General features: G+C 43.1%; 3 protein-coding genes across 7 annotated transcripts in view; 2 read left to right on the plus strand and 1 right to left on the minus strand.

Annotated features, from left to right (window-relative positions):
* The window catches only part of LOC110991010 (calcium-activated potassium channel subunit alpha-1-like), an 85,397-nt gene extending 83,390 nt beyond the window's left edge, over positions 1-2,007 (minus strand). For 2 of the 4 annotated variants that reach the window (XM_022256069.2, XM_022256067.2), the window contains exon 1: positions 695-2,007. In XM_022256069.2, the coding sequence (XP_022111761.1) occupies positions 695-1,027 (333 nt within the window). In that variant the 5' untranslated portion in view covers positions 1,028-2,007. The remainder of the gene's footprint in view (positions 1-694) is intronic. The other 2 variants (XM_022256071.2, XM_022256070.2) reach the window with 1 other exon arrangement.
* A 6,258-nt stretch (positions 2,008-8,265) lies between these two features.
* On the plus strand, positions 8,266-12,632 carry LOC110989170 (uncharacterized). The gene is made up of 4 exons (XM_022253341.2): positions 8,266-8,526; positions 8,907-9,077; positions 9,209-9,528; positions 9,798-12,632. Exons 1-4 carry the CDS (start codon positions 8,386-8,388, stop codon positions 11,620-11,622), a joined length of 2,457 nt encoding a protein of 818 aa, XP_022109033.2. The 5' UTR covers positions 8,266-8,385; the 3' UTR covers positions 11,623-12,632.
* A 690-nt stretch (positions 12,633-13,322) lies between these two features.
* The window catches only part of LOC110991103 (metallophosphoesterase MPPED2-like), a 28,958-nt gene continuing 28,127 nt past the window's right edge, over positions 13,323-14,153 (plus strand). For both annotated transcript variants that reach the window (XM_022256273.2, XM_022256275.2), the window contains exon 1: positions 13,323-13,489. The gene's annotated coding sequence lies outside the window, so the exon portion shown is untranslated. The remainder of the gene's footprint in view (positions 13,490-14,153) is intronic.

Genomic DNA, 14,153 nt, shown 5'->3' on the forward strand with positions numbered 1-14,153 from the left:
TCTTCCTTTCCGACTCTTATTTCTTGAGATTTCAAGAACTATGAACTCTTTGTCCCATTAATCAACGTATAATTCTAACTGTTTTGGGGGTTTGTTTTCAGAACAAAACTCCATGAATTTCTGTGTTGCATAGCTGACTTTAAACGGGATGAGATTCAAGTGACGTCATTGCTTTAGCTGGGAGACGATTGGTTTCGAAGCCAGGGGATCGTGTTTTTTCATACTGAATATAAAAATGATTGTAGAAACGCTCTGTACATGTCAGTTAACGACGCGAGTCAGTGGAGTGTTACGTTATTTTTACTCTGCTTATGACATCGAAATTCAAACACTAATGTTTGGCTTGGCCTATCGCTTTAAGGAACGTCACCGTCTGGAATTATCGATGTTATTTCAAGAACACCTCTTTAAAGTTCTGAGTCCTGAGAAGAACTACAATTATACAATTGGTCTTAGTTCAGTATTTGGGGGCCTGCAATGGCAGTGGTATAAGAACAGGGAAATTCATAGGAAAACTCCAATGTGGGACTCACGAAAAAAGGGGCTGCAAACTTAAAGAGAAATTGTACTAGATATTATTTGGAACTCTCGGTTTGTCTACCTTAAACCGAGAGTTCCCACACTTCAGGGTATATACCAACACGAAATGGAAGAGAATTTAGCTTAACGTGTTTGCTGGTATGGATGGACTTACCAGAATTCTACCAAACCGACTCTGGGCTGACAAGAGTCTCGTGGCCCAATCCTTAGCCGCTTCTATGGAGTGAATCTCGGCCTCGGCGTTCTTCTCCAGCAAGTTTATGGGGCAGATGCCGGCGCAGCAGCCCGACCCATCGGGCCCTGCCACGTGGTGCCGCCGGCGGTTCAGGCAGGGTAGCCTGGTGATAAACCGAACCAAAAACACCAGGCCGGTGCCAACGGCCAAGGTGACTAAGCTGGAGGCTAGGAACAGCCACCAGTACCGCCCGGTACACACCACGTCTTCACACTCGGGGCCGTAGCAACGCTTGATCGAATGATTCAACATATTTAATACTTCCACACCGTCCCTCTTGATGACCACAGACACAAAGACAGTGACGGCGAAGCAACCCTTAAATACTTTGGCAAGTCACCAACTCTAGCTTTTCGCTACAGCATTAAGGCCTAGAATTGCATGCCATCATGACTGTCTGGGTTTTTTTTTCGGAACCAGAGTAAGCACTGCCGTGTGAGCGGATTTATGCAGTGTTACTTTGTTAGCGCTTTAGCTACAGAATAATGAATGCGTTCTTCTGATGCAAATTCTGGCTCAGGGTCGAACTCTGTTTAGTCCTTGTACAGCTTTCCCACACGAATATGTTCCACAGCAATTTTTTTTTTTCCATCAAAAGGCAAGTCCGACTTAAAGCTCGTGGAATTTCCTTTCTGACGAAGACACGCGCAGGCTCAGACCTGCGCAGATAAATCACCGAGTTGTCAAAATCTGATCCAGGTATAAGAGAATATTCCACAGACTTGCGCGCTGGCGGAGTAGCTGCGAATCACCCCCTGCAAAATTTTACAGCAAAAACACAACATGAGCCCTCATGCACTCAAAGTGGATCTACCGCGCCGTATGAACAAATCTGTCATCGAACCAAATATTTCCCGTTCGTGTTATGATGACGAAGTCAACATTCCATTATCTCATCTCCCCTTTTTTCAGCTCGTATCCTGCGCCGATCGAGTGAAAGGATCAAACCGATTCATCTGATCAGAGTCATTTTCCTGCTGGCGAGCGAGGGGAATGTGTCTTAACCAGCTGTTGACCACGTCCGATGACCACTCGGCTAGCTCAACGTATCGGCCGCAATCGTTTGGTGTCGACAGCCCCAGCTGTAAAGCTCATGGTCGTTCAGAAGTCACGGTGCATTGTGGCGCTGGTTCCATATTGACCAAACATTTTTAATGCGGAATACAATTGGTTGCTGGCAGCCAGGCAACTGAAGGCGCCGCACACAACCGGTCCAGATCAGTCGTAACGCGTCTAGTGCGCAAATGCACACATGCATGCAGTCAGGTTTTAGATAATGAAATTACTAATAATCGGCTTAGATTTATGAGTCATATCAACACTTTATATGGTCGCTTTAACCAAGGCTGAGATAAGCGAAGCATTGTGAACCTTATCGTTTCAAATGTTCCGGATTAACATATTATCAGTAAAATTGTATGCTATTTTTGTGCAGGCAAAGTTAGTGACGTCTGTTTCAACAAACGCAAAAATCAATTGTTTGGTGTTCTTATTACATATTACTACGATTTAGAGATACTAAGAAATTAATGTTAACTATTTCAGAAGTTATCTTTTCCTACCTCCATGGAATGATGTGTTCCTCTTCCATAATTAACCATTTTTTTCTAATTGCTAGAATTATTGGAGGCAGATTATCAGACTCTTTCAAACTCGTATTGTGGGTGTAATTCATATTCGCTCATTATCAATAGAATCGTTTAAAGGTCGATATTATTGAAGACTTTCCATATGATAACGTGAGGAGTTTGTTTGTTTGTTTGTTTGTTTTTCGTTGTTAGGCCTCCCCCTTCTATGGGGATCCTGATGGTGTGTTTTCCCATATCATCCTGTCGTGGGAGGACGTCTAAAATCGCGTGCTGCTCCTTGTGTCTGTGATAATTTAAAAAGGAAGCGCAAAAACGTGACAAAATTATATAGAATTCAAGCTTTGGTATACTAAAAGCTAACTATTATTACATTTATTATTTGACCACGCTATGGTCTTGTCAACTCGCATACCAGAACCCAAACTTCCTTAAAAGGTATTTTACATGAACTGGTATAATACACTCAAGAAGTAAAACACAACGAGAAAAGACTTTCCACAGGGAAGGGGTAGCAATATCAGCGTGAAACAGTCAACCGCTTCCCATCTTGATTTCTGTGTGGGTGTAAAATTTCTTTATCAATGCTTGAGCGATCAGTTTTGCTCCCTCACTCGTTCTAAAAGATAATGTGTTTTCATATCCTTTTTGAGAAGTATAGAGGGCGCTATAAAATAAAATAGAAGGGGTATTGAAAGTTTAATAAAGGCAGTCCAAAATGAGCAGACGTAGGCGTCGATTCTTTCAGCTTGAAAGAAATCGTCGCTGTAATGGTTATTGTTCTTGCCCTTAGGCTGAAAACATGCATAAACCTATCACTTCTCTAATACATTTCTACCGCTGCTATGAGCTTCCGAAGCGCTAAAAACAAACAAACAAGCAACCCCAACAACCCAACATACAAACAAACGCTACCTGGAGTTTCTTCCAAAGACTTGTAAAATTGCAAGGGGGACTTTCAACGGCTTTGCACTCGATTTTGGCGCCAAGCTCGACACTTTCCATGCACAAATGATGTTTTCAAATTAAGGTCAACACAGCTTGCTATACTTTCCGTTTAACAAAGTGGAAGGCAAAAGCGAAACCAGCTAAGCTGTGGCAAGGCCGGCTGCTGACATTTATGGCCATCGTAAACAGGAAAAACAAATACATGTTATTTTATACCAATGAAGTATCCATGCATATTTTAAAAGAAACAATTAAAAAGAAATATAAAGATAAATTCATCGAAATAAATTGATAAAGCCTTGCACCATTCACTCAAACTATTAGATTTTTTTAACTAAAACTTTCAAGCAGAACCAGCAGTTCTGAAAAACAACAAAAGCATTTGGACCATTTTGCAATTGAAGTCTGTCGATTTTTCTCAATATTTTGCTAACGAAATGTCAGGGAATTGCATTTTTTCTCTATTCCCGTAAATTTGATGCACCTTAACCTTCAAGACTGAATAAGTACTGCAAATAACCTGTCAAACAAATAAAAATTGTTTGAAATTAATTTCAGTAATACACCCCTTGTCGAACTCGTCAGATGGTATACATGTCAAAAGTCACACTTTGGACCCCAAATTTATAGAATGACCCAATTACAAAGGAAAGGGAAGGAGAGGGGGTGTTCTAACCGGGGTTCGTTTGAGCCCCCGACACCCCCCGTGTGCGCCCTTGTTTCTATCTTACTATCAGAGTCTTCATTGTAGCTCAATCTGTAATTCATCCTTAATGGGACGCCAATTCCATTTTTAGCTTGCAGACAAAATCCTGGCTTATACGCGCCGGCTAACGCTTTCATTGTTCCTTAAACAATGAGTTCTAAACATTAAAAATCAAATGCCATAAAAACAGGGATGGGAAAAGAATTGGGCTCCAAATTTATAGAATGATTCAATTCTCTGCTGTTTCAGTAATAACACAACCACAAAATGTAAGTCTTAGATATGCTTTTTATAGGCATTTCAAATGTACCAGAATGCTGGATTTGGGGAGCATGGGGGGAGCATGTCATGGGACCCCTTTTAGTCTGAGGATCAGCCCTCGGGTATCCCAAACCTATGGCGGCCCTGAAAGGACATAACATTCACGACTAGTCGTTAATATTTGTACGACGTCGTGAATTTTTTCACGACTAGTGGTGAATATTTTTAGCGACGCCCTGAATATTTTTTTACGACCAGTCGTGAATATTTTTGAGACGTAGTGAATATTTTCACGACAATGTCATGAATAATTTACTAGTCGCAAACCTTGTCGCGAATATTTTTCCAGTAACTTGAAGGGTTTGATATTTTCTTGACATGCGCTACAAAGGCCGTCCAAACGAAACAGGCTTCCAGAGCTACAGCAAGGTCTGTTGTCTGTGCGTCACCGCGTATTTCCAAGGTGTTGAAGACCTAGACCTAGCTCCGAAAGGAAAGCAAACCTTGTTTTTCTGAGCCATGTCGTTTCCCAATGCCCTTGTTTCTTTCTCAATGCACAGCTTCACTGTCCACTTGGCATTGCACTTAGACAACCATACATGACTACACCGCTGTACAATGTACATGCAGAATGCTCACGGCCATTAGGCGTGGCAGCGCTTATCATCATGTATTTGCCGTTTGTTATTAGCGCGCACTCTCCAAGCTAATGTAAAAATATTTGTGACAAGTGAAAAAAGCTTACGACATAGTGAAAATATTCATACGGAAGCGTATAAGGGCCACTTGCAAATTTTTTTCCGAGATACTATAGGCCTAGTTATTTATCTCGCCGCGGCGAGTTGTTCATCTCGCCGCGGCGAATTAGCTAAAACTAGCTCAACTTGCTACATATGAAGGCTCAGTCTGGACACCAGACCCAATGATTCCGACTATTCTTCTAATCACGGATCCTGGGCCGTTTTCCAATACTCAACTTCGTCTCCGTCTCAGGCTTCGTTCCAAAAACCAATTCCCGATTGTGGGTATGAAGCGTTTGGGTTACTTTGGATTACTGTAATTTTTGGCTTTCTTACATCTTATTTTATGTTCTGTGGCACTATTAGACTGATTACTGCGCTTACAGCTTCAAAGTCAGCTAGTTTAAAAACAGTTGAAGCCTGAGACGGAGCCGAATTGAGTATTGGAAAACAGCCCTGTATCACCCAGTGTCCACGTGACCAACACTCCTCCAGACTTTCGGGAATAGTCGAACTATTCCGAACTTTGAATGGTATTGGTAATGTTTGGGCATTTCCGGCCGCGTCTTTACCGAGAATACCGGTCGGAGTACACCATCCACTACAAAGTAGAATTATATATAGGCCTAAGCAGTTTCCTTAACGACGCCCATCAGTTGGGGGGAGCGGGTTGGCGTAGAGGTTCTTTCCTCGCTTTGCTCCAATGAGGCCTGGGTTCGAGTCCTGGCTTTAAGTGCATTTGGTTTCCAGTCCATACTCGCTCTCGTAGGTTTTCTCCGGGTACTCCGGGTTCCTCCTGCCTCTAAAACTGGACCTTCTGCCTAACTCTGTAATGTGATGCTGATTAATAAAGTGTATGAATAAACGTACAGTTATTGGCGCAAATAGCCTGAGTTGCTGAAAGCGCCATTAAAACAAATGCCCATGAGTTCACGCCTATTGCACGTTGCTGAGTCCTACGCATTAGTATATCACACGGAGCTATGGATTCTGAGAGTGACAGGAACCACCAAATTCGATCCACATATTCTGTTCGAGAAAGAATTCAAAGATTACTTCGGCCACAAATTCAACAATCTGTCTATTCCGGACACGAAGGACAATGTTCAGCTAGAGGAACTAAAAATCAAACTTGAAGCTGAAGATTTCGTCAAACCTGGTAATATCGAGCAATACCCATTCTGCGGACAGCTGGAACTCATACATGTAGGGCCTACTTGAAAAAAATAAAGGTAGCCCTTATCAAGAAAGTTGACGTAGACCGAGCCATCGATCAGAAGCAGAAGAACTCATCCACGAGAGAAAACAAAAAATGAAGATCGCCGACAACAGCAAAGCAAGCTGGCTGACTGTGTCACACTTCGAAAAAGATTCATCTTCGGAGCTCTCACCCGAGCAGCAGAAACGAGTCAAGGCAGCAGAAGAATCTGCTCTAAAGGAGATCGAGAACCGAAAACGTCGAGAGGCCCCACATGAATTAGGCCAAGATACCAATACGTCTACCATGGGTCCTGCGCATTAGTCTCTTTTTCAAGGTAAAGCCCCCGTGATTCTTTGTCATAGTTCATGTTGCACTGGCTCTTCCCATGCTTTCCAATAAATATAAAAGAATCAATATTTGCTCTCCTCTTGCTTCGTTTGTGTTATGTTGGGCATTAGAGTCAAACTACTTTTCACACGAATAAGCGCAGCGAAGGAGCACGAAAATACATTCTAAATAAATACGACCGAATAGATTAACACAGAATATGCTGACAAGCGGCTGATGTGACGTCTTACAACAGCGTCACAACGTAGCCAATGAATATTTTCAAAAGAACCATTAAGCTGTTATCTTTACAATGTATCAAATGTGAAATGCTGGTGCTTTTATTTCTTCAGTTTCCTGAAAGACTGGGGATGGGACAAGCCAGACGTCGAAACCAAATTTCAGCCCGTTCGATTGGTGTATAAAGACCTCACCGCCACGACAGCAGTGGCAAACAACGGCCGTCTCGGACACCAATCAAATCAACGACTCACATAATAGAATTACAGGCGTTTTCAGAGGCCACCGGTCTTTTCAACCAGAAATTAACTCTAAACCTAATAAGCCAGTGGTCTCTGGTAACAACGATGCCCATACATGCGATTCCCTGCTCAGACCAAGAAACTGCAAAGACCTGGAAAAATCATTATCAATTTCTGTTTGACTTTTTTCTGTTGTCACGCGCTCGATGTTATCTTTTATCGTAGTATAAGTTGTGACATGTCGACAAAGGACACACGATGACTGTTTTTGGAACGCAGCATTTGCGTTAGTTCACGATGGCTACACGATACAAAACGATATTTACATGGACATTCTCTCATTTTTAATAGCTCAAAGCTTATTCGTACGCGTAAGAAGTACAGTGCATGGGCGTTCATGAGGTTTACGCTGTATCGTGTATGTGGAAAGGACATGTGTGAATAGAAAAAGTGAAGGAATTAGTGGACTGAACTTGCCACTCTTCAGATTAAGTGTGGCCAAAGTTTATTTCATTCAAGATGCGCAATAAACGACTGAAATTTCAAAAACCTGTCCCATAGGGCCCTCTTTCATACGCAGCTCGCAGACGTTATGGAGCGCCCTCTACGGTACCTAACTGGTTAGGATGCTGAAGGCGTCACGCCGTTGAGAATTGTCAAGAAAAGTTGTAGTTTCCAGTTTTTCAATACACACAACATTTTGCCAACAATCTTAGGTAAACTGCATGATTCGTTTTTGCCTGTCCCTGATTTTGCTGTAAGAAACAGGCCTATTACTTCATCACCTGTTCGTGCATCAAACGAACCCAACACGCACACTGCACTCCCAAAATGTGCAACTTTCGTTGTCAAACCCAACGATAAAGGACCACAGAGATTTGAAAAACAAGACTAAATAAAAAACATCCCACGTTCAAACCGCGTTCAGATAAAGATACTGGTAATTGTATCGTTTTTATTTGACGTGCACGATAACAATGACGACAATGATATTGTTGCCCTTCAATATTGAAGTCTATCCGATAATAGACACAATTAATCGATACTGGAAAACTGTTTAAAACAACAGTATAGTATAGAAACGGTGTGTCGTGATCAAGACGAAACGATCGATATCAGGAAAGGTAGGCCTTGTTCTGTTTTACTGTATCCATCGATTAATATCTATATCGATTTTTGTTGGTGGTGTGGCTATTATGTTGTGGAAATAGCGTAAGCACCTGCTGATGAATTGGCGAAACAATTAGGCCTAAACCGATGGGTCGTGGAACGGCATCATCCTTTTGCCCGCCGTAGGGTAATGCACATTTGAGAGAAAGAAAACCCTTCGAAATCACCGGAATTTTAAAACTTTTCAACATGACCTCCTCTGTGTGGGGGCTCGTGATGGTATGTGTCATCATGACCCTGGTGGTGCCATCGGAGGCTACGTGCCCTCAGGGATGGACCAGGCTTGGATTCAAGTGTACCCGTTTGTTCTTGGAGCCGATGACTTGGAAGGTATTTGTGGTCTTGCTGGGTGTATAACAATTAGTAGTAATTGGCAATTGCTTGAAACTGTTTCACTGCGTTTATGCTGATGACAACGCTCATAATCAAATAATATGACTCATGCTGTCAACTATATCTTCTTACCTTAAGTCTATTTGATAGATGTGTCTCTCCCCAATAACACTCTGGAGACTAGACAGTCACCCGTTGATTACAATTAAGAAAACGCTTAGACAGCATACATTCATCAGTCCGTAAATTTGAAGTGTGGATAGTTCCTTCCTTCACACTTCAATCAGACTTACTTATGGGACTGGGAACGTGTACATGCGTGGAGTTGTAAGATATGTTAATGTACTTTTGGTACTTACATTTGTATATGTAAATAGGCAGCCGAGGCCAACTGCCAGTATTTTTCCAATGATGCCAGCGAACGAGGTCACCTGTTGTCTCTTGCGGACGTGAAAGAAACCACGCTACTGAGCTTGATCATGGATGAGGCACAGCAGGGCGGTACGTGGGTGGGGTTAGCGCAACAGGAGGATAATAACAACATGATGGTAAGAAATGGATTAACTTTAAATGAAATCAGAAGGTCCATGATGGTAATATTTTCGTGATTAGTAAAGGTAAGTTAACATTTATTCAGGATATAAGATTGTTATTTGCAAGTTTCCTTTTTCCCTTCCAGACGTGGTCAAATGGGTTGCCGATAGATCTTTTTAGTGTCATCGAAAACGAACTGCTTGACTTCAGTAGAGGAGGAGGTTGCACTCAAGCAACCATAGAAGAGAAACAGCCCACATTGCGGACCACAAGCTGTAACACCATGCTACCCTACGCGTGCGAACTCAGTGACTGCCCAGGAGGATGGACGTCTTACGCCGGTAGCTGCTTCAAGCACTTCGACGAGAAGAAATCGTGGAGTGAGGCCGAAGACTTCTGTCAGGGACACCGGAAGGATGAGGTCAAGGGTCATCTGGTGTCCATAGCGACTGACGACGAGAACAGGTATCGCAGATTTTTGTTTGGTATTGAATAGCTAACGTGAAGGCCACGTAGTGCATGATTAAAGAGATACGACGTGTATTTCGAAGTAGTGGGTGACAGTTTGCATTCAGATTCGTTGTTACTGTTCGCAACCTTATCCTCGAAATAAATCGAGAGGCCTATAATCTGCCAGGTTGGACAAATTTGGGACTTTTTTCTAAATGCATCAATGAAATCCTAATGTGACTCGTCGCAATGCAATAGATTTCACCTTAACATTCATTTTATAGGTTCCTTTCTGAGTGGCAGAAGGCAGCGTCAGGAAATGAAAACCTTGGAGACACATGGATCGGACTCTACGGCATTCCAGGTGGCGACCGGTTTTTCTGGACGGCAGAGCTGGACTTTGCAATCGACGGCCAGGCCGACCTTCAACAGATCTCGCCCAATTATTGTACGGAGATGCACAAAACTGGAGATGGATTGTGGGGCCAAACCTCGGATTGCAACCAAGCCGCGACACACATCTGCAAGCTGAGTCACTGTCCCGTGGGCCTGGTGGCATTCCGAGACCAGTGCCTCTTGTACTTGGGCAGGCCAGATACCGATGCTGATGAGACACCTGGTGGTGAAGGTCACTCGCAGTCTCCGCGTAGAAGCCCTAGAAACCGGCGCAGCGCCCCTTTCAACTTCGGCGCTTTGGCCAACAGATTCAGGTTAGGAAGGACCAATCCACAGACTTCGCAGAAGAGTTCGGCAATCACTCGTAAAGTCAGCTTCAGTAATTTGTGGAAAAAGAGGACCAGCAGCAAATCCCCTATCACTCGCACCCTTGGTTCATCAGTTAAGAAATCACCATTTTCGGGTCTGAGCTTTGGGAAAAGTTTCCAAATAACCAGAAGCGGAACTAGTGGCAAGAGGCTCCCATTCACATTCGGCGCTGCCTTCAGAAATTCCGCCAAAAGCAAAAGTGTGAGCACGGGAATCAGCAGCATCACCCAATCACCGCCTAGGCCCCAGCAGGCTCAGTCTTTGCCGGCCCAGGGTGCCCCAGTCCCAGCTCAGAAGGCTCCCGCGCCCGCTCGACCTTCTCCTGTCCCAGTCAAGTCAGCGGCAGCACCAGCCCCCGACACCTCTTCCGTCAATCAACCGGTCAGACCCTTGGTCTCGTCCACTAGTCAGACTGCATCTTGTCCAGGTGGGTGGACAAAACAGGGTAGCTCCTGCTACAAGTTCTTTGCCGAAGAGAAATCTTGGGACGATGCCGAGGATCACTGTAAGAATATCGACCTAGGAGATGGCGTTAAATACCAAGCTCATCTGACGACGATAGAAAACGTGCTGGAAAACCTCCTGCTTGGGCTGATGGTAAAAAGTCAGGCAGGCGGCGCTCACACCTGGATTGGCAAGAAAAAGATGGGCGAGCAAAACAGCTGGATAGTCAATGAAGGGACCGACTACAACGCCAATTTGGTTCAATCACAACGGGATGGTGCACCGGATGGTTGTGCATTTATTAACCACAAGGCAGAATGGGGACACACAGAGTGTTCGGAGAGATTGCGATTCCTCTGCAAGTTTAAGAAAACAGAGAAGTATAAAAAGTCAGTTGAGGTTGTACCGGAGTCACGAAATGTAGCGTCATCAGCATTGGATTCAGCGCTAACCTCAGAATTACCTGCAAGAAGTACCGGCCAGAAGTATTGCTTCCCAACCTGGAAAGAGCACAGTGGATTCTGCTATCACTTCTCCGTGGTGGAGTTACCATGGGAAGAAGCGAGAGATATATGCCGCTCCTACTTCTTCGGCAACGAAGTCATGGAACAAGCCAACTTGGTCTCAATAACCTCTGCCGAGGAAAACGACTTCTTGATGGCCACCTCTGTCGCGACCAACTCGTTCTGGATCGGCAGGAACGGGAACGCGTGGCTGGATGGCAAGGTCTTGGGTTACCGGGCTTCAGAAATCAATGTAGCGTCTCCCGGGCTGTGTTCGTATGCAGTTAACAAGCGGTGGGGCTACCAGGATTGTGGTCAGAAGCTCCGATATGTCTGCAAAATGCCGATGGCAAAAGTGGAGCGTGTTGTGCGGAAGAGGCGAAGCCTCAAAGAATAGTCTCAAGGCATTTCTCAAATTTCGGCTTCCTTTCGGTTCTGGTTGAGCTTGCATGTTCGTGATTTTTTTTTTCGGGCTAAATCTCCCTTGTCTTATCATGGTCAAAATGTTGGTCTGGTTTGTTTTGCTCGAACACTAAATGTTTGCAGTAGTTGCTGGGGCGAACCGATAGTGAAAGCTGGAGAAACGAAGTTTAAGATACGTTCCTACATATAGTATCACCACTATATTGTATTGACCCACTATCATGTCGACCCTGCCACGGAAATACCTGATTCTTGTTTTAATTGAAAGGTACCTCTTCAATATTATAATTAATCTGTCCTGTGCAGAGATATTTAAAGCTGCAGTATACTGTACCCAAAAAATCTGATATGCCCTTTGAGGGGCCAAAGTGCAAATAGAACAAAAGTGAGTTTTATGATCGTAGTTTAGCAAAAGTTCGATGTAGGTATAAACCTCTTGAGCAAATTAGCGATAATATAATTATGCTACACGGATGTTTGCTGTTTATTTCGGTATTAAAACAAATCATTATACCTACCTAACTTGGTCATCAAAGATCGTATTTTTAATATTCTAGTAATGGTGTTTACCTTATCGGTTGAATTTATGTCTTTGGTTTCCTAGATGGGTAAAAATTTTACACTTAATTGGGTGGCCAGATATCATTATTTAATCATGGTGATTGGCATCAGTAAAATCAATGAATTTAGAAGAACAATTACCAAGCGGTTATCACACGAACTTGATTCGTCAATATTGTGGCGTTGGTGTGCAGTCATGCATGTTGCCATAATGTTATAGAGTCTCGCCAAGAAAGCAATGGATTTTGTGTTTACATATTTTTAAATTAATTTATATATATAAAAAATCATGTCTATTCGAGTTTTTTGTGATTTTTTTTATTCAAGACTTTTTGATGAGATGTTTATTTTACTGTCATTAATATGGTGTCTGACTACTTTGCCTTTAAGTTCAAATAAATCCAGGGTACACTCCAGATCTTATCAGTTCGTGTCGTATCTCTTCATTTTTACCGTCATTGTTTAGTAAGCCAAAACGGGGCCTATTTGCAAGCACAGGAGGACTTTTGTATCAAGAAAAAAGTATTATTACAGGTCAATCACACGTCGACTGTCACAAGCATATCAGGCCTAGACGGAAAACAAATTTAGATGTTTGTTTTACAGTTCATATGAATTTTCTTGGACTTCTGAATGTTCCTACCATTTACGTTGTTGCTATTTTGATCGAAAAGGAATTCAGTTTTTAATCTGAAAAACTATGGCAGTGGAATATCCGCAAAGTGTCCTTTTAGAGTTGACAAATAAATTACGGGGTTCTTTTACAAAATCTGCTTTATAATAAACCAGGTCTAGAAGTGGGCCTTTTTCATTTCGTTTAAGGAAAAGAACAACGCTAACTTTCTTGTAAACGCGATATATTTGAAGATGGTTATTCTTACAAGTACCGTCTCACAATTCAACAGAGCACAGACTGAGGCCGCGTCCGAAAAGGGGCTTCCAGAGCTACGGCTAGGTCTATTGTCTACGCGTCTCCACGCATTTACAATGGATTGAAGACCGAGACCCAGCTCGAGACAAGAGATTCGGATGCAGCCTGATTAGGCGCGGCGCATGCGGTCGTTCTTGTCGCCGCTGGAGGGCGCTCTCACTATCTTCTCAGAGAAGATAGAAGAGAGAGGAACGGGATAGAATTTTGAGAATGCTCTGGGCGAACTGTTGTAGCACTCTGTTTTACCGAAAAACTTATTTCCGTACGGAAGCTGTCAGTGTGCAGAAATGGTTGTTCGAAGACACGATGAGTGATTTGGACGTTTGATATCAACAACGGAAAGAAACCAGTGAGTAAAGTTATTTTTTTTGTAGGAGTGTGTCCTCTGTAAATGTTTGTTGCAAGGCCCAGGAAAGGGCGTCCTAACCCTTGGCTGAGAAACCGAGACCCTGGTTCTTGGCCTTTTTACATGATCGCCTTGTTAACATTTGGACACTGTCGCCTGCGTCCAACCATGCCTTAATTTCAAGAGATGATGTAGAATCCTAATTAGGGCCTACTCGTGAGGCCTACCGTCATTAACACAGACAGAATGCTGTGGATATGGCAATGGATAAATTTGTTTCTTTGTTAAGTAGGGGCCGAGGGCCAGGTGAGGTAGGCTCTCTATCGCCTATATCCCGCATAGGCCTAATAATTTGCACACTTAATACTTGGACCTGTTTTAATAAAAACCAATCTGCACTTTTTAATGGCTTCACCTTTATAAGTTGAAAATCTGGGAAAGAATTCAGTACATACGGATGCCACTAAGTTGTCCCTGCATGCAGTGACCTATTTATTACTAAACGTTGGGGGATTATATTAATAAGGGACCCCCCCAGTTTCATTGTCATTTTAATCCTGTAAAACCGGTCAGCCCCCTCCAAAAGCAATGTACTCTTTATTGGGCTTGACGCTATTATTTGGAAATGTCAAATTGTAAATTATGAGAGAATGTGACTTTCTTACTG

Source organism: Acanthaster planci, linkage group LG03, assembly GCF_054643075.1.
Source record: "Acanthaster planci isolate LZ-2023a linkage group LG03, COTS_SCS, whole genome shotgun sequence".
In the NCBI taxonomy this organism is placed as follows: domain Eukaryota; kingdom Metazoa; phylum Echinodermata; class Asteroidea; order Valvatida; family Acanthasteridae; genus Acanthaster; species Acanthaster planci.